A 19,612-nucleotide genomic window follows, 5' to 3' on the forward strand; every position below is an offset into this window, starting at 1 on the left:
CACCATTGTTCCTGTTCCCAAGAAAGCTAAGGTAACTGAGCTAAATGGCTACCGCCCCGTAGCACTCACTTCCGTCATCATGAAGTGCTTTGAGAGACTAGTCAAGGACCATATCACCTCCAACCTACCTGACATCCTAGACCCACTCCAATTTGCTTACCGCCCCAATAGGTCCACAGACGACGCAATCGCAATCACACTGCACACTGCCCTAACCCATCTGGACAAGAGGAATACCTATGTGAGAATGCTGTTCATCGCCTACAGCTCAGCATTTAACACCATAGTACCCTCCAAACTCGTCATCAAGCTCGAGACCCTGGGTCTCGACCCCGCCCTGTGCAACTGGGTCCTGGACTTCCTGACGGGCCGCCCCCAGGTGGTGAGGGTAGGTAACAACATCTCCACCCCGCTGATCATCAATACTGGGGCCCCATAAGGGTGCGTTCTCAGCCCTCTCCTGTACTCCCTGTTCACCCACGACTGCGTGGCCATGCACACCTCCAACTCAATCATCAAGTTTGCAGACGACACTACAGTGGTAGGCTTGATTACCAACAACGACGAGACGGCCTACAGGGAGGAGGTGAGGGCCCTTGGAGTGTGGTGTCAGGAAAATAACCTCACACTCAACGTCAACAAATCAAAGGAGATGATCGTGGACTTCAGGAAACAGCAGAGGGAGCACCCCCCTATCTACATTGACGGGACAGTAGTGGAGAGGGTAGAAAGTTTTAAGTTCCTTGGCGTACACATCACGGACAAACTGAAATGGTCCAACCACACCGACAGCATGGCGAAGAAGGCGCAGCAGCGCCTCTTCAACCTCAGGAGACTGAAGAAATTCGGCTTGTCACCAAAAACACTCAAACTTTTACAGATGCACAATCGAGAGCATCCTGTCGGGCTGTATCACCGCCTGGTATGGCAACTGCTCCGCCCATAACCGTAAGGCTCTCCAGAGGGTAGTGAGGTCTGCACAACGCATCACCGGGGGAAAACTACCTGCCCTCCAGGACACCTACACCACCTGATGTCACAGGAAGGACAAAAAGATCATCAAGGACAACAACCACCTGAGCCACTGCCTGTTCACTCCGCTATCATCCAGAAGGCAAGGTCAGTACAGGTGCATCAAAGCAGGGACCGAGAGACTGAAAAACAGCTTCTATCTCAAGGCCATCAGACTGTTAAACAGCCGTCACTAACATTGAGTGGCTGCTGCCAACATACTGACTCAACTCCAGCCACTTTAATAATGGAAAAATGTATGTAATAAATGTATCACTAGCCACTTTAAACAATGCCACTTCATATAATGTTTACATACCCTACATTACTCATCTCATATGTATATACTGTACTCTATACCATCCACTGCATCTTGCCTATGCCGTTCTATACCGTCACTCATTCATATATTTTTCTGATGTACATATTCTTATTAATTTCTTTACACTTGTGTGTATAAGGTAATTGTTGTGAAATTGTTAGGTTAGATTACTCGTTGGATATTACTGCATTGTCGGAACTAGAAGCACAAGCATTTCGCTACACTCGCATTAACATCTGCTAACCATGCGTATGTGACAAATAAAATTTGATTTGATCTACTGTTAACAGAAACACCAGTCATCGTCACCTCCCGTCCTTGGCTAAAGAGGTAATTACTTAGTTTACAGTGTTAATTACCAACGTAAAAAAATATATATATATTTTATCCCTACATAACCTGAGTATGCCTCTTTACCTAGTCACACCCCTCTAAGAACACTAAGAGGGGTAAAATAGACATTTGGCAAAGGAGGACGTTTCCAAATGAGAAAGAATGTCATAGACATTTTTATTCAAAAAGATTTGACACAAGAGCACTACAGTGCACATTCTCCTCATATAGACCAAAAAGATAATATTTTACAACAGTAGATTTCCAAGAATTTAACATTTTGACAGAAGCCAAACAGCATTCATATTTTCATTACACCAAAATAAAGATTGAAATAGTCAAGTTTGTGTCGCTTCAAGATGTTTTGTGACACAATATATTACTCTCATACCACACAGTCCCAAACATAATTAACTATAGATGTCAACATTAAAGTAAACGTTTTGGGTTAAAACAGCACATCGGGCCCTATCTATTCGAGCTCCATCATGAACTGACAGAAATACAGCGCTGGAGTTTCACACAGGGCCGGCCCTACCCTTTTGGGGGCCCTAGGGGAGATTTGCCATGGGGATTTAAAACACGTTTTTTTGCAATTCTATACATTTTGCCATGAGGCGGAGAGACATTTTAAAAGGAATTTCCTGAAATTCCACACATTTTTCCATGACATGGCATGTAAATATGATATCTGAGTGACTAGCAAAATCAAATGGGGGCTCCCTGGAGGTCAGGGAGCCTGGGGCTTGATTTATCAAGGTGTGTGCACACAACGACAACAAAAAGCCTCCAAACCGGCATACTTCAGTTTTCCCGCAAAGGTTGGTATTTATCCAATTTGAACATGACAGGAAAATGTGCCTACATTCACACAAATCTCAAACCACACACACAACTAGTGGTTGATCAACTGTATTGTGAGCAACTATTGCTATTTTTGGGAAAATTGAGGTATTTGATGCACGGGAATTATAACAATGGTAGGCTAAAAAAAAACATTAAAAAGCAGGCCTAATGATAAAACAGATGCAGTTAGTAAGGAGATCACATATCACCATGAAGTCCAATATGTCTAATATGCATATTTTATGCAAAAGGACAGTATATCCAGTGTTTGGCACTTGCTATAGGCGGCCTGCATTTTCTTTTTTTAAATTTTAAAACATTCTGCCCACACCTCTACAGAAATGTGATCAAATTTGCCATTGTGCTTTCTTTTAGAAACTCTTGTTCCAGGAGGACGTTTTCCAGGCGGGGTTGTAGCGCGCAAACAAACATAGTATGGCTCTGATTTATCAAAACAACGTGCACAGTATGTTGCCTGCGACAGTGTGATAAACCCCAACAATTTGTTGCGCATGCAAATCCTAGATTTCCACAAATTCCAGAATTTAGTAAGAAATGTACGCATGGTTGTTAAATGAGGCCCCTGGGCACGTGCCCTTTGAACCCGGTCAGTAATTCAGACATAGATAGCTTGACAGATTAACTTACCAATACATTTTTTTGCTGACATGTGCTAATTAAGTGAATGACACGAGTAAAACTACTGATGCGCAACCAAATTTCGATATTGCCTTCAACAGTAAGTTGAGACCTTAAAATAGAAATACACCATTTTAATGATTTTTTGGGGTCGGAGGACCACCTATGTCGCTTATGCCCAGGGCCGGCCCTGGACTCTCACGTACGACTTTTAACCTTTTAGAGACTGACATTCATTTGTGCACATCGTAGCAAAACATTTTGCAACGTTAACCGTTTACCCAAAAGCTCTAAGCGGTTTCCATTGCAAAACAGTTTTACTACGGTTTGCATTAATGAATACGACCCAGGTAAGGCACCAACAAATAAGTGCCTGGAGAGGATTGGTAATGTAACTGATTACAAACCAACCGTTAGGCTACTTTATCTTATTTTTGAATTACAGTTTAGCCACGAGGCTCAATGACATCGTGGATGGACAATGTACAGTTTTTCATAACAATATGGTTTAAAAACATTGTCAACATATTAAACAACCAACAAACTTTCACAGGTGAACAACAGACATTTGACCAATCATAAAGGTAAATATAGGTTGACATTATTAATTAGAATAAATATACTGAACGAAAATATAAAAACGCAACATGTAAAGTGTTGTTTCATGAGCAGAAATAAAGGATCCCAGAAATGTTCCATATGCACAAAAAGCTTCTCTTAACTTTTGTGCACAAACGTGTTTACATCCCTGTTAGTGAGCATTTCTCCTTTTCCAAGATAATCCATCCACCTGACAGTTGTGGCACGTCATTACATAGCACCTTGTGCTGAGGACAATAAAAGGCCACTCTAAAATGTGCAGTTTTGTCACACATCACAATGGCACAGATGTCTCAAGTTGAGGGAGAGTGAATTTGGCATGCTGACCACAGGAATGTCCACCAGAGCTGTTACCAAATAATTTAATGTTCAATTCTCTACCATAAGCCACCTCCAACATCATATTAGAGAATTTGGCAGTATGTCCAACCGGACTCACAACCGCAGACCACGTGTAATCACACCAGCCCAGGACCTCCACCTTCTTCACCTGCAGGATCGTTTGAGACCAGCCACCCGGACAGTTGATGAAACTGAGGAGTATTTCTGTCTGTAATAAAGCCCTTTTATGGGGAAAAAAACACATTCTGATTGGCTGGTCCTGCGCAGTCATGTGAAATCCATAGATTTGGACCTAATGATTATATTTCAATTGACTGATTTATTATATGAACTGTACCTCAGTAAAATACTTGCATTTATATTTTTGAGATATATATATGCCACAGGTGAGATGATCGGTTTTGATATCTGTGCTTGAGATGATAGCTGGTGGACAACAGTTGAACAACTTAAAACCAGCAAAGAAGGGTAGAGCGTTTCAGAGAAAACAATCCAATGACCTGTACAGTATGATACAGTTGAAGTATGAAGTTTACATACACCTTAGCCAAATACATTTAAACTCAGTTTTTTTTTTAAAACTCCTGACATTTAATCTTTGTAAAAATTCCCTGTCTTAGGTCAGTTAGGATCACCACTTTATTTTAAGAACGTGAAAATGTCAAAATAGTAGAGAGAATTATTTATTTCATCACATTCCCAGTGGGTCAGAAGTTTACATACACTCAATTAGTATTTGGTAGCATTGCCTTTAAATTGTTTAACTTGGGTCAAACATTTCGGGTAGCCTTCCACAGGCTTCCCACAATAAGTTGGTTGAATTCCTCCTGACAGAGCTGGTGTAACTGAGTCAGGTTTGTAGGCCTCCTTGCTCGCACTCGCTTTTTCAGTTCTGCCCACAAATTTTATATGGGATTGAGGTCAGGGCTTTGTGATGGCCACTCCAATACCTTGACTTTGTTGTCCTTAAGCCATTTTGCCACAAATTTGGAAGTATGCTTGGGGTCATTGTCCATTTGGAAGACCCATTTGCGACCAAGCTTTAACTTCCTGAATGATGTCTTGAGTTGTTGTTTCAATATATCCACATAATTTTCCTTCATGATGCCATCTATTTTGTGACATGCACCAGTCCCTCCTGCAGCAAAGCACCCCAACAACATGATGCTGCCACCCCCGTGCTTCACAGTTGCGATGGTGTGCCTCCCCGATGGTCATTATGGCCAAACAGTTTTATTTTTGTTTCATCAGACCAGAGGATATTTTTCCATGTGCAGTTGAAAACCGTAGTCTGGCTTTTTTATGGCGGTTTTGGAGCAGTGGCTTCTTCCTTGCTGAGCGGCCTTTCAGGTTATGTCGAAATAGGACTCGTTTTACTGTGGATATACACACTTTTGTACCTGTTTCACTAGCATCTTCACAAGGTCTTTTGCTGTTGTTCTGGGATTGATTTGCACTTTTGCAACAAAGTACGTTCATCTCTAAGAGACAGAACACGTCTCCTTCCTGAGCGGTATGACTGCTGCGTGGTCCCACGGTGTTTATACTTGCGTACTATTGTTTGTACAGATGCACGTGGTACCTTCAGACGTTTGGAAATTGCTCCCAAGGATGAACCAGACTTGTGGAGGTCTACCATTTTTTTTCTGAGGTCTTGGCTGATATCTTTTGATTTTCCCATGATGTCAAGCAAGAGGCACTGAGTTTGAAGGTAGGCCTTGAAATACATCCACAGGTACACCTCCAATTGACTCAAATTATGTCAATTAGCCTATCAGAAGCTTCTAAAGCCATGACATCATTTTCTGGAATTTTCCAAGCTGCTTAAAGGCACAGTCAACTCAGTGTATGTAAACTTCTGACCCACTGGAATTGTGATACAGTGAATTATAAGTTAAATAATCTGTCTGTAAACAATTGTTGGAAAAATTACTTGTGTCATGCACATAGTAGATGTCCTAACCGACTTGCTAAAACAATAGTTTGTTAACAAGAAATTTGTGGAGTGGTTGAAAAATGAGTTTTAATGACTTCAACCTAAGTGCATGTAAACTTCCGACTTAACTGTAGGTAAATGGTAGTTACAGCACAGCAATACAGAACCAAGAGCCAAAAGTTAGCTCATGAACCAAAACATAGAACTAGAGGATGAGCATGTACATTGCGATACCTGGGCCCGTATTTAAGAAAACATCTCAGAGAAGGACTGCTGATCTAGGATCAGTTCCCCCGTCAATATCATTTGATTCATTACTATCTTGAAGGTCCTGGTCTTAAACTGGCCCTAGCAAGGTACTTTAGTTGAGAACAATTCTCTCTCAATACTTAGTTATTATGGCAGCTCAATATAAGCCCTCCTCACGGGCATTTCATGTCAGTGCAAACAATTCGGAAGTCTCAACGGCAGAACATGACAGAAAGGCTGGAAGCCATCATGCACACTGCATATAAGTGAGCGCAGTCTGCTGATGACAGTGTCAGCAAATCACAGGTCACTGTCTCCTTCCCTACATTAGCTAGCTTCGGGGTTAACGTTCAACACTAAGGTGAAACAAAAGGCAAAAAAAAAAATAAGCTCACAGTATAAAAAAAAATTGTAAAAGAAAAAAAAAAAGGGGCACATTTGATTTATTTTGGCCGAGATGGTCCGAGAACGGTTCATTTGTCGCAGTATTATTGAGGTAAGGGGATTGTTATGTAGTAAAGGTATGTATGGCAGACAGCATGTTTGTTTTATGTCAAAAAATCTATATCCTCATTCGTGCTCCTTCACATAAGAGTATACCTCAGACTACGTCCCAAATGGCACCCTATTCCCTACAGAGAGCACAAATTTTGACTAGACCCCTATAGGCCCTTGTCAAAAGTAGTGCAGTATAAAGAGAATAGGATGCCATTTGGGACGGAGCCTTAGACTTCCCAGCTCTCTCTCAGTAGAAGCGTTTGCGGCTGTTCTCCTTCCAGCGCCCATACATGACCACCGCCACCACCCCCAGTACAAAGATACCAATGACAGAGAAGACTATGGTGAAGAAGAGCTGGACTCCACTCATCCCCTCTTCTTGCACCTCCACTGTAATGAGAGACAAACAACCATGAAGAAAGAAAATGACCTCATGCTACAGTTCAATTGAAACTGGACAGACAAAACCAATTATCACACCTTTTCTGAAACAAAAACAATCAAATGTTGGCCTGTATTATCTTACCTTTGTTCAAGTGCTCAAAGTTATCAACACTGGGGATGAGCTCTTCCTCCTCCTCTTCCTCCTGAGTACGCTCCACAGTCAGCTGGTACAGCTTCATAGAGATGAGATCATGGTTGTCTAGGAAACGAGAGGAAGTAAGAAATAAATTTGACATTTTAGTCATTTAGCAGACACTCTTAGCCAGAGTGACTTACAGGAGCAATTAGAGTTAATTGCCTTGCTAAAGGGCACGTCGACAGATTTTTCACCTAGTTGGCTCAGGGATTAGAACCAGCAACCTTTCGGTTACTGGCCCAACGCCCTTAACCGCTAGGCTGTCTGCCACACCTAAATCAATACAGTCCAACATTTCACACTTTATTCAGACAGCTGGAAACAGAGAAGGAGACAGGAAAGTGGAAGCACAGTAAGGAAGGGTGGACGTGGGGATCAAACCCAGGTCTCTAGCGTTACCACTAGACCACAGGCTCTCCACCATTCTCCATTCAGAAATGACAGATCTGATTGCTATGAACAGATTTCAAAAACCAGTGAAAAGAATGCAAATGGTGAACCACAAAAACAGTGTTGTTCTGAGATGTTCATAGAGAGGCCCAGTACCTGACAGGTCTCCAGTAACAGAGGAGGCTCCAAAGAAGTAGCCCTGAGGCAGACGTACCCCTGGAAGGTCCAGACAGTCCCGCCACTCCTGTTTACCGTCAACGTCTATCTGTATCTGTAGGACAGGAGGTCAAACATAGGTCAATAAATATGTAATGTTAGTGAACGCTTTATTGAACATGGTGCTTTGTGTGTTTCTCTCACCGTCAGTCGGTTTTTGGTGTATCTGATGAGGAGGAAGGTGTCATGGGGGATGTTGCGCACCAGGGCTGTGCACCCGCCAAGCTCTGTGGACTGGCCATCACGATCGTGCTCATAAGCCAGAGTCCCGTTCCCCACCATCCCAGACACATATGGAAAGACCCTCTGCAGAGGCAAGGTGATAAGCCAGCTGATAATGTCAATCAGTGACCAGAGGGATAATGCGAGTGACTGGATACGGCGAGATTACTTACCCAGAGTCAGGTGAACTCATGGATACCATTTTTATGTATGAAGGGGTTGTTTTGCGAGCCAATGCTAACTATCCCTTTAAAACACACTGGTTGCATCTGAAATGGCACCCTATTTACTATAAAGTGCACTACTTTGGTCAAAAGAAGTTCACTATGAGTCATTCCACCTCAAAAAGCACAAGCAAGAGGATTGACAAGCACCATCTCTGATTGTTCTGAAATTGTTCCAGTTAGAAACAAGTAATATTAACATTCCTGCAACATTTTGTTGACTAAGTTGGTCTCTGAGAAATTAAGATAATTGACTGCACCCAAAGTGGCCATTTTAATTCATAAGATTCATATAATATTCAATAAATATAGTACCTAACCTGATTTGGACCAAACTTTTTTCTAGCAATGAGTTAGACGAGGAATCCAAATAAATGGTCAAAATCCATTCATGGACCCACCCACACTCCGACCCAAACAACGTGTATATAGTATCAGTTCTCTATGTCTGACAAGTAGTACGGAGCTGCGGCTTGGATTGTTTTCTTAATCTTATGTGAAGTATTCCCAGTGAATTTGGTGATGGGTTTTTTTCCCGTTCAGAGAAATGAATCATCGAAGTTGTACCTTCAGAAAGTATTCACACCCCTTGAGTTTTTTCACATTTTGTTGTGTTACAGCCTGAATTAAAAATTGATAAAATGTAGATTGTGTGTCACTTCATTTTTTATTAATTTGTAAACATTTCTAAAAACATAATTCCACTTGACATGTCAAAGTGGAATTATGTTTTTAGAAATGTTTACAAATTAATAAAAAATGAAAAGCTGAAGCCAGAGGATGACTGTAATTTGGGTAAACTATCCCTTTAACATTGAGGGATTCTAATATTATTAAGCAGAAACAGCACCATCTAGTGGCCAGAACCTGTTCATTTCAGGATGTATTCAATGATTATTTTCCTTGAACGGGAGAAAACAAATTCACTGGGAATACTTTACATAGTATGAAGAAACAATACTCAGAGTTGCAGCTCCATACTATTTATCACACAAAAATGACTGATACTGTATACTTATTGTTGGGGTGGGATTGTCGTTGGGGGGTGGAGTACGTGGGTGGCTTTTAACCATTTCTTTGGATAACTCATTGTTAGAAAAAAGTGTGGTCCAAATCAGATGTTAGGTACTATATTTATTGAATACTATATGAATCCCCCCCCCAAAAAAATAAAATCTAATTTTGGTGCAATCAATTATCTTAATTTCACAGAGATCTAATTATATTTAACCAACAATTGTTGCAGGAATGCTAATCTTATCTACAGAAATTATTTCTGAACAATCGGAGATGGTGGGTGTCATGGCTTTTTGAAATGACCCCCTTTTAGAAAATATGTTGCCATTTGAGAGACAATCAGTGACTAAATGCATAAAGCATTGCAAGATCCAAATGTCTTAGGTAAACAGGAACAACTTCTGACAGTCTGTACATTCGTACATCACATATTGCATGACACAAAAGGGATGAGACATGCGATATGCATGATGTGGGTTAGTCAACAATGATGAGATAGGTGGAGTGTTGAGGATAGAGTGTTGAGGATAGAAATAAATAAGCATGCACTGTTCAATTCAGCCAGAGGATGACTGGGATTGGCTGATGGGTTACTGTAGCTACCTGAGTCGATGGATTGTACTTCTTCTGTGTGCCCAAGAGGGATGCAAGGAAACACAGGACGCAGCGTAAACACACAACATTGCACACCCAAACCAATTATACATGATAAGTGTTTGGGAATAGACAAACCCCCATCACTAATACGTTTTGGGGGTGTCCACCTGAGTATGAGTGTATGAGTGAGCGTATGGGGGGGTTAGTGTAATACCTCGTGGTTCTTATTTTCATTGGGGTAGGTGTCCACAAACACTCCAAGGCCAGTGAAGAGGTTCATGTTTCCAAACACAGGACCTGCAGGTGATAAACCCTGGCAGTCAAAACTTTAGGAAGACCATGCTGAGATCATTGTAATATTACCACCACACTTGAGACCATCTTTTAACCTTGGTGTGTGTCCCAAATGGTACCCTATGGGCACTGGACAAAAGTTGTGCACTATACAGGGGATAGGGTGCGCTTTGGGAAGTAAACCTGGTTTGTGTGTTAGACAGTGCAAGCTCAGTACCGATCTGCATGCGTTCTTTGGTATACCACAGAGCCATTCCATCTCCATTCAGGTTCTTCTTCCCGTGGCCGTGGATCTTAAAGTGCACCTGCAGCTCCCAGTCCCGCAGGAAACAGGGCTGCAGTAGGAGCGCATACAGACACAGACAGTACAGGGAATGAGGGAAAGACGGTTGTGGCATGGCATGTTACCTGTCGTAGTATATTGAAATGCTATAGAGTTGTACATGTAGTCAGGAAGCATAGGCCTACTTGATGGCATTGTCACTACAAATGAGGTGATGCGTTTGCCATACGTTGTGGCATGTCTGCTAGGCCTATAGATAGACTACAATGTATTTTCTTAAGTGCAGAGATGTAGGGGTTTCAGGTTGTTCAAGGATAAGCAGTAGTGTGCTGGTGTTTACTTCGGGATGGAAAGAGCTGAACTCACAACGCGGCTCCACACTGCTCCTTGTCTGCTCTGCAAGTCGGGGGTCAGTCGCACATGCTCAGTGGTGATCATGGCATTGCCCATCAGGTCCCAATAAGAGGAACTGGAGGAGCCCAACCCTACACAAAACACAATCAATCAATATGTATAACTTGATATAGGCAGTTTAAAAAGGGACATCTTCATCCAGTGTTCTCACCACTGGATCACAACAATGTGAAAAGTACTTTTGCTCACCTTTGAGAACAAATATGGATTTTTGTCAAGACCTTTTAGACTAGGGACCAATTTGTAAAGTACTTATCTAACAATAATGTCAGTACTAAATGGTTGTTTAATGTGGTGGTCCACTTTGGATTACACAACGCTCCAAAAATGTCAACCACATTTACATAACTACACCCTATTATTTTACAGTCAATAATCTACCAGCTTCTGTTTTGGGAATCAATGTGTAATCAAATGCAATTGCATGACGTGGTGTCACTTGTGGTTTTTGCCCTAACACTACATAGCTGATTCAAATAATAAAAGCTTAATGATGAGCTGATTATTTGAATTAGCATGGCAATAAACAAAACGTGCACCCCTTGGGGTTCCCAAGACCGAGATTTGGAAACCCTGTACTGTTCGCTACTTGAGATAACACTATCCTGCCAATACCCATATCGTACAGATAATAACTCTATACTTATTTGCTGAATACATCAATAGTGTTTTTGTACACTACAAATGTAAATGTTTGTGAACATTGTCTGGAAAGAAAAATAATAGTTACTGATTGTGAAACCAACGCCAGCAAAGCGTTTAGATAACCTACCTTGGTATGGTTTGGTAAGCGAGTACTCCCTTTTTAAAAAGTCATCCATCTCGTATCCATCGTCTGCCAGACACTGGCAGGTTAAAAGAAGGACAACAGCAAACCGACATGTTAATTCATGAATGTTTCGCTGATTAAACATTAAATAAAATATTTTAAAACTGCTCATCCGAAAACGATTAGACTTGTTCATGGTGGAGAACAGCATCCCGTCAACAACACTAAAAGTGCTTCCGGGTCACGGAATTTCGTAATAGTAGGAATGTGTCATGAACCTGTATTTATTCATGATGTATGAACAATAATTGTCTAAACATCAACAATGATTCATAGTTGTTCATATTTAAGTGATGTTTGCATTTATTGTGGGGTTTAAAACATGTTTCAAAGTCAATAAATTCCCCCAATTCAAATAACAAGAGTAAAAAAACTATTATTTGTGCAGATGTTAAAGCGGGTGGGGAGTACTCAGTAGGGCAGGGTTCCTCAACTGGCCGCTTTTTGGTTTTATTTGGCCCCCAAGTCTTCTGAACAAAGAAAAAAAAAATATATATATATATATTTTGATTGTTGGACATAAAATACTGTAAAAAAAAAAAAAAACAGGAAATCCGCTCTAAGTGATTTTAATTTAAGAAATCTGTTCCCAAGAATTCCCACATATAATAGAGAGATAAGTGATAAAATCTAATTTTATTGCTCACATACATATGGTTAGCAGATGTTATTGCGAGTGTAGTGAAATGCTTGTGCTTTTAGTTCTGACAGTGCAGCAATATCAACAAGTAATCTAACAATTCCACAACAACTACCTAATACACACAAATCTAAGTAAAGGGATGGAATAAGAATATGTACATATAAATATATGGATGACCAATGACTGAGCGGCATAGGCAAGATGCAATTGATGGTATAAAATACAGTATATACATATGGGATGAGTAATGCAAGATATGTAAACATCATTATTAAAGTGGTAGTAATAAAGTGACTAGTGATCCATTTGTTAGAATGGCGAAATATTTCAAGTCTGTATGTTTAACAGTCTGATGGCCTTGAGATAAAAGCTATTTTTCAGTCTCTCGGTCCCAGCTTTGATGCACCTGTACTGACCTCGCCTTCTGGATGGTAGCGGTGGTAGAGGCAGTGGCTCGGGTGGTTGTTGTCCTTGATGTTGTCCTTGATGATCTTTTTGGCCATCCTGTGACATCGGGTGCTGTAGGTGTCCTGGAGGGCAGGTAGTTTGCCCCCGGTGATGCGTTGTGCAGACCGCACCACCCTCTGGAGAGCCCTGCAGTTATGGGCGGTGCAGTTGCCATACCAGGCAGTGATACAGCCCGATAGGATGCTCTCAATTGTGCATATGTAAAAGTTGGTGAGGGTTTTAGGTGACAAGCCACATTTCTTCAGCCTCCTGAGGTTGAAGAGGCGCTGTTGCGCCTTCTTCACCACACTGTCTGTGTGGGTGGACCATTTCACTTTGTCCGTGATGGTTATGCCGAGAAACTTTAAACTTTGCACCTTCTCCACTGCTGTCCTGTCGATGTGGATAGGGAGGTGCTACCTCTGCTGTTTCCTGAAGTCCACGATCATCTTTGTTTTGTTGACCTTGAGTGAGAAGTTGTTTTCCTGACACCACACTCCGAGTGCCCTCACCTCCTCCATACAGGCTGTCTCGTCGTTGTTGGTGATCAAGCCTACTACTGTTGTGTCGTCTGCAAACATGATGATCGAGTTGGAGGCATGCATGGCCACGCAATCATGGGTGAACAGGGAGTACAGGAGGGGGCTGAGCACTCACCCTTGTGGGGCCCCAGTGTTGAGAATCAGTGGAGATGTTGTTTCCTTCCTTCGCCACGTGGGGGCGGCCCACCAGAAAGTCCAGGACCCAATTGCACAGAGCGGGGTTGAGACCCAGGGCCTCAAGCTTAATGATAAGCTTGGAGGGTACTATGGTGTTGAATGCTGAGCTGTAGACAATGAACAGCATTCTTACATAGGTATTCCTCTTGTCCAGATGGGATAGGGCAGTGTGTAAGCAAGGTTTGAAATTATTATGTTTTAGTCAAACATGATATATATTTAGGCTTTTTGCGGTCAATTTAATAGCATACAAATGATTTGTAATTATGTTCTGGCCCCCGACCATCCGCTCAAGAAAAAAATAATAAAAAAAAAAATAATAATAATAATAATAATCGGCCAGTGGCTGAATCTAGTTGATGATCCCTGCAGTAGGGTCTGTAGAATCTGGTGTCATTTATGGGGCTCTGAGTAATACAGAGTGTTGCTAGCCATTTACTCCGCAAATTACATTGGCCACAATGCAAATCAATGTATGTGCATTTACATATTGGCTTATAGAGAAAAATATATAATTTGTGCCAATGTAAAAGTGTGGCGTGTATTACTCAGTAGGGTCTGTAGAATCTATATATAGTATGGTGTTATTTTATGGTGGACTGAGGTCTATATGCTCAGCAACACTTTCTACTCCACACACTCCATTGGTCCCAGTGCAATACACTGTAGACCTCTATATATGTTGTTATTTCATTATAGCCTATATAAGGGACTTGGTCGCAGATGTCTGGTGTTGGTGGAGGGACTGGTAAAGAGTGGACCTATAGTAGGAGTTGACTGTACTGATAGTGACGCTGTTGTCTGTGTTGACCTACTGATAAATACATAGATCTGAAAAATTTGACACAGATGATAAATGAAAATAATGCTGTTGAACCACCAAATCTGAAACTTAAATTGTATTGGGGTGACAGAGATGTTGGGGAGGATCAGAAAGTTATATAAAATGATTTTTTTAGATTATCATGCTATTTCAATGGCAATACATTCTGTTATGCAGCACAATGAAAGGAAGTTGGCAAAACTTTGCAATGGCCAATTGGAAAGCCCATTGTCACTAAAGGTAGTGTCAAGAATCTTAGGAATATGTGCGACAAGAATAGTGGTAACATTCAAAGTCTTGTTTTGACCAAACCTTTGAGCCCGTCACCCATATGTAATGAGATAGGAGATGAGGATGACAGCATGACAGCACAAACTTAAGTCAGTGCCACACAGTCAAAGACAGTACACTAATTGCAGTGGTGGAAAAAAGTAACCAATTGTTATACTTGAGTAAAAGTAAAGATGCCTTAACAGAAAATGACAAGTAAAAGTGAAAGTCACCCAGTAAAATGCTACTTGAGTAAAAGTCTAAAAGTATTTGGTTTAAAATGTACTTAAATCATCAAAGTAAATGTAATTGCTAAAATAAAACTCATTGAAAATTCCTTATATTAGGCAAACCAGACTGTCACAGGTGTCGATGAAGGGGGACCAAAACGCAGCGGGTAAAGTGCTCATCTGCTTTTATTATGAAATAAAGTGAACACTTAAACAAACATAACAAACCGACAATAAACAGTTCTGTAAGGCATATAGGCTATACCGAAAACAACCACCCACAAAAACACAGGAAAAACAGGCTGCCTAAGTATGGCTTCCAATCAGAGACAATGAAAGACACCTGCCTCTGATTGGAAGCTATACCTGGCCACACATAGAAAAAGAAACATAGATATAGAAAACTAGAACCAAAATCCCCTAGAACCAAAAAACCCAAAACAAACACCCCCTGCCACACCCTGACCAGTCTACAATTACAAATTACCCCTTTACTGGTCAGGACGTGACACAGACGGCAACATTGTTTTTTAATTTATGGATAGCCAGGGGCACACTCCAACACAGACATAGTGTACATACTAAGCATGTGTTTTCAGTGAGTCCACCAAATCAGAGGCAGTAGGGATGACCAGGGATATTCTCTTGATAAGTGCATGAATTGCACCATTTTCCTGTCCTGCTAAGCACATTATTTTCTTTAGGAATGTAGTGAAGTAAAAGTAGTCAAAAATATAAATAGTAAAGTAAAGTACAGATACCCCCCCCACCAAAAAAAAGTCAATAGTACTTTAAAGGAATTTAATCTTAAGTACTTTACACCAGTGGGGAAGCGAAATGCAGTGAAACGTAAATATGGTGAGGAATTTGTTTGTGTAAATCACCAAATAACAGTAAATGAGCAATGCTAGCATGTGATATCTGTACAAATTGGTATCACTGATTGTGTTGGCGTATCTCTAGATAGTCAAAAGGATGTAGAATCTGCTACTTTTCTATACTACTCAGAATAATGTTGAGTTCAAGTACAGCTACTGCAAATTACAGCCGTTGTTTTACTTTTCTATTATTTCTCTATTTTCTTTCTCTTTGCATTGTTGGGAAGGGCCCGTAAGTAAGCATCTCACTGTATTTGACCTGTTGTCTACAAAGCATGTGACAAATATCATTTGATTTGATTTAGTCTTAAAGTGGACTGTGACACATTTATACATTCTATTGCTAGTGACAACAAGGTGAAATTAAACAAAATGGTACAAACAGAGAATGTAACTGAGGCTCAGGTACACAATCTATTGCATGTGGAGAGTTTAAATGAGGGAATGTCAACTGCTCAGAGAAGACCCTCAGACTGCCAACTTAATATGCAAAGTGTACACACCTCTGAGGATAAAGAACCTGCTACGGATCTTCATCCTGATGTAGCCACGAGTTCATATGATGGACTGTCAGTGGTGCAGCCCAATCAAATCTCAGACACCCAAGGTATTGGGAATGAATACTACCACTTAGAAGGTTGTGGTAGAGGTTTATCAGATGAGGAAATCGTAAGCGCTATGAAAACTGAAGCAGATGAGCAACATGTAAATGGAGAGGTTGACATGGAAATAAACGAGGATACACTGACGTGTGTTTTGTCAGATGAGGCAATTAGGATTCAGGCTTGCCGCTCCAAACAATAGTGTGTTTACGTTGACTCGTGACAAATTGGAGAGGATTCATTCAGCAAGAAGTGGTAGGCATTTTAAAAGGTTGTCATGGGTAGGCTTACTTGCACCTCCGAGAAGTGGTGTCCAGAAACGTCGGATCCGTAGCATCTGCCTTTTAGAAAACAGTAGCAGTTTTGGTGTTTATGTGTGAATGTTCTCTATAGCAGTCTTGCAATGTGAATACGCTTTTTCTCAATGGCATGCGAGACTATGTTTTATATGAGTTGTCGGAGAGTCAATTACTTTGTTGAAAGAAGTTAAGGTTTTAAGCAAAAAGCCCTCTCAGAGACCTTCTCATAGGCTGCTAGTGCTAAGCATACTTTAAAAAACGAACATTTAAACTAAAACAGGTTGTCAAGCATACTTAATTGCCTGCTGATGAGCCATCAACTATGGAGGGGCTTCCCATTGTTTTCAAACTGGTTAGGTAGGTTTATGCAACCAGAACACACCTGGCCCAATGGGCAATCCGCAAGCAGTTGTCTGGATTTCACAGAAAAGTGAGCATTCGCACAGTTGCAATTTATTTCCTACGAACCGATATGATATCAATATCGAATCGAAAAATGCAACTGAATTTTTACAAGTTAATAAAAAATGAAAAGCTGAAATGTCTTAAGTCAATAAGTATTCAACCTCTTTGTTTTGGCAAGCCTAAATAGGTTCAGGACTAAAAATGTTCTTAACAAGTCAAATAATAAGTTGCATGGACTCACTCTGTGTGCAATAATAGTATTTAACATGATTTTTGAATGACTACCTCATCTCTGTACCCCACTCATACAATTATCTTTAAGGTCCCTTAGTCAAGCATTGAATTTCAAACACAGATTCAACCACAAAGACCAGGGAGGTTTTCCAATGCATCGCAAAGAAGGGCACCTATTGGTAGATGGGTAAAAATATAAAAAGCAGTCATTTAATATCCCTTTGAGCATGGTGAAGTTATTAATTACACGTTGGATGGTGTATCAATGCAATCAGTCACTACAAAGATTCAGGCACCCTTCCTAACTCACTTTGCCAGAGAGGAAGGAAACCGCTCAGGGATTTCACCATGAGGACAATGGTGACTTTAAAACAGTTAAGAGTTTAATGGCTTTGATAGGAGAAAACTGAGGATGGATCAACAACATTGTAGTTACTCCACAATGCTAGCTTAATCGACAGAGTGAAAAGAAGGAAGCCTGTTGTTAGGGTTGAACTGGCTATTTGTTTGCATAAGCTATATAATATACTGGGGAAGCTATGCTACAATATTAAGTATATAAACTACGGATAAGTCAACTGCTGAAGACAAGAACTACAATCGGGGACAGGAAGTGCGTCACGAGGCTGGGACCAGCCTGCACGCCGACGATAGGATGAGCAAGTTTAAACCACGCTCCTCCTCCCTCTGACAGGCCAGCATTGAGCGGGAACTATCACTGTCAGAGTATATAAGAGAGAACAATAGGATGTGACGTTCTCTTCTCTGTCTGCCCTGCGTGGTGTAACAGCGAGACCATATATATATATATATATATATAAACCACATATTTACCATACACGTGTTTGCATTAATTAAAGTACAAATAAATCAGAAGTTACTATGTGCTGACTATTTTGTTCTGATACCAGAATCGAATTGACGCAACTTTAACATGGTGATCCCGACGTTCTGGTAGAGGACAACTTCGCTGAGCATTGATCAGCCAATTGGACATTTCTCTCGGGAAACGGTGTGTTTCACAAAGAGTCCGGACAACTAAAAACAGGTAAGCAGACACCTATTGTTATAATAACTAAAGATCTGCATATTGGCTTTAACCAAATTAATTTCGTGAAGCACCTGTTCGATGTAAGTGAACCAAATTATGAATTATTATGAGTAGATAAGAAATATTATAGAGTGATTATTGTGACATGCAAACCCATGGTGAATGTGTTGTTATTACCTTGGTAACTTTGAGTATTGTTCTACCGGCAAGATCCGTGATACTGTAGGGCACGATTAGGACCGTAGAAAATACTGAAATCTCAGGCTGGGATCGTCACTTGAAGGGTGCGACCCGGGGATATAGGGACTAATTGAATACTGAAATCTCCGGCTGGGATCGTAACTTGTAGGGTGCGACCCGGGGATATAGAACTAGAAAATACTGAAATCTCAGGCTGGGATCGTCACTTGTAGGGTGCGACCCGGGGATATAGAACTAGAAAATACTGAAATCTCAGGCTGGGATCGTCACTTGAAGGGTGCGACCCGGGGATATAGAACTAGAAAATACTGAAATCTCCGGCTGGGATCGTCACTTGTAGGGTGCGACCCGGGGATATAGAACTAGAAAATACTGAAATCTCCGGCTGGGATCGTCACTTGTAGGGTGCGACCCGGGGATATAGGGAATAATTGAAAAAGCAATTGCTGCCGGCGAGGTTTGTACCTACGAGAGTACGACTGGGGTCGGAAAATTTTAGATAAGAATACTGAAATCTCCAGCTGGGATCGTAAACTTGTAGGGTGCGACCCGGGGATATAGGGTAATTCTTAGGAAAGGAGGTGAGGTTGTAGGCGAGATAAAAGGGGGCTAATAAATTAGGAACTTAAAGGCAAGGGAAGGATAGCATAATAGAAGTTTAAAGATAAGATTATATGCTTAACCTCTCTGGGCTAGGCGGGACGAATTCGTCCCACCTACGCAACAGCCAGTTGAATCCCGTGGCGCGATTTTCAAATACCTTAGAAATGCTATTACTTCAATTTCTTAAACATATGACTATTTTACAGCATTTTAAAGACAAGACTCTCGTTAATCTAACCACACTGTCCGATTTCAAAAAGGCTTTACAACAAAAGCAAAACATTAGATTGTCAGCAGAGTACCCAGCCAGAAATAAGACACCCATTTTTCAAGCTAGCATATAATGTCACAAAAACCCAGAAGAC

General features: G+C 41.0%; 1 protein-coding gene across 2 annotated transcripts; it reads right to left on the reverse strand.

The window, feature by feature from the left end:
- Positions 1-6,090: 6,090 nt before the first annotated feature.
- On the reverse strand, positions 6,091-12,056 carry LOC106585136 (VIP36-like protein). Of its 2 annotated transcripts, XM_014171003.2 has the most exons (9): positions 11,786-12,056; positions 10,966-11,084; positions 10,534-10,651; positions 10,237-10,319; positions 10,029-10,052; positions 8,107-8,268; positions 7,903-8,017; positions 7,303-7,419; positions 6,091-7,166 (listed from the first exon to the last, which is right to left on the reverse strand). In XM_014171003.2, the coding sequence occupies exons 1-9, from the start codon at positions 11,991-11,993 to the stop codon at positions 7,024-7,026; spliced, it is 1,089 nt and encodes a 362-aa protein (XP_014026478.2). In that variant the 5' UTR covers positions 11,994-12,056; the 3' UTR covers positions 6,091-7,023. The 2 variants fall into 2 exon arrangements, with proteins under 2 accessions (XP_014026478.2, XP_014026479.2); XM_014171004.2 differs by lacking the exon at positions 10,029-10,052.
- Positions 12,057-19,612: the final 7,556 nt, after the last annotated feature.

The sequence above is a fragment of the Salmo salar genome, chromosome ssa24, assembly GCF_905237065.1.
Source record: "Salmo salar chromosome ssa24, Ssal_v3.1, whole genome shotgun sequence".
Classification (NCBI taxonomy): Eukaryota; Metazoa; Chordata; class Actinopteri; order Salmoniformes; family Salmonidae; genus Salmo; species Salmo salar.

Excerpts from the sequence above, each read along its gene's own strand:
- LOC106585136 (XM_014171003.2), bottom strand. The coding sequence starts at position 11,993 with ATGCTGTTCTCCACCATGAACAAGTCTAATCGTTTTCGGATGAGCAGT. Across the intron at positions 8,269-10,028 it reads AGTACAATCCATCGACTCAG|AGGGTCTTTCCATATGTGTC; the intron begins GTAGCTACAGTA and ends TTGCCTCTGCAG. Across the intron at positions 8,018-8,106 it reads ACACCAAAAACCGACTGACG|ATACAGATAGACGTTGACGG; the intron begins GTGAGAGAAACA and ends CCTGTCCTACAG.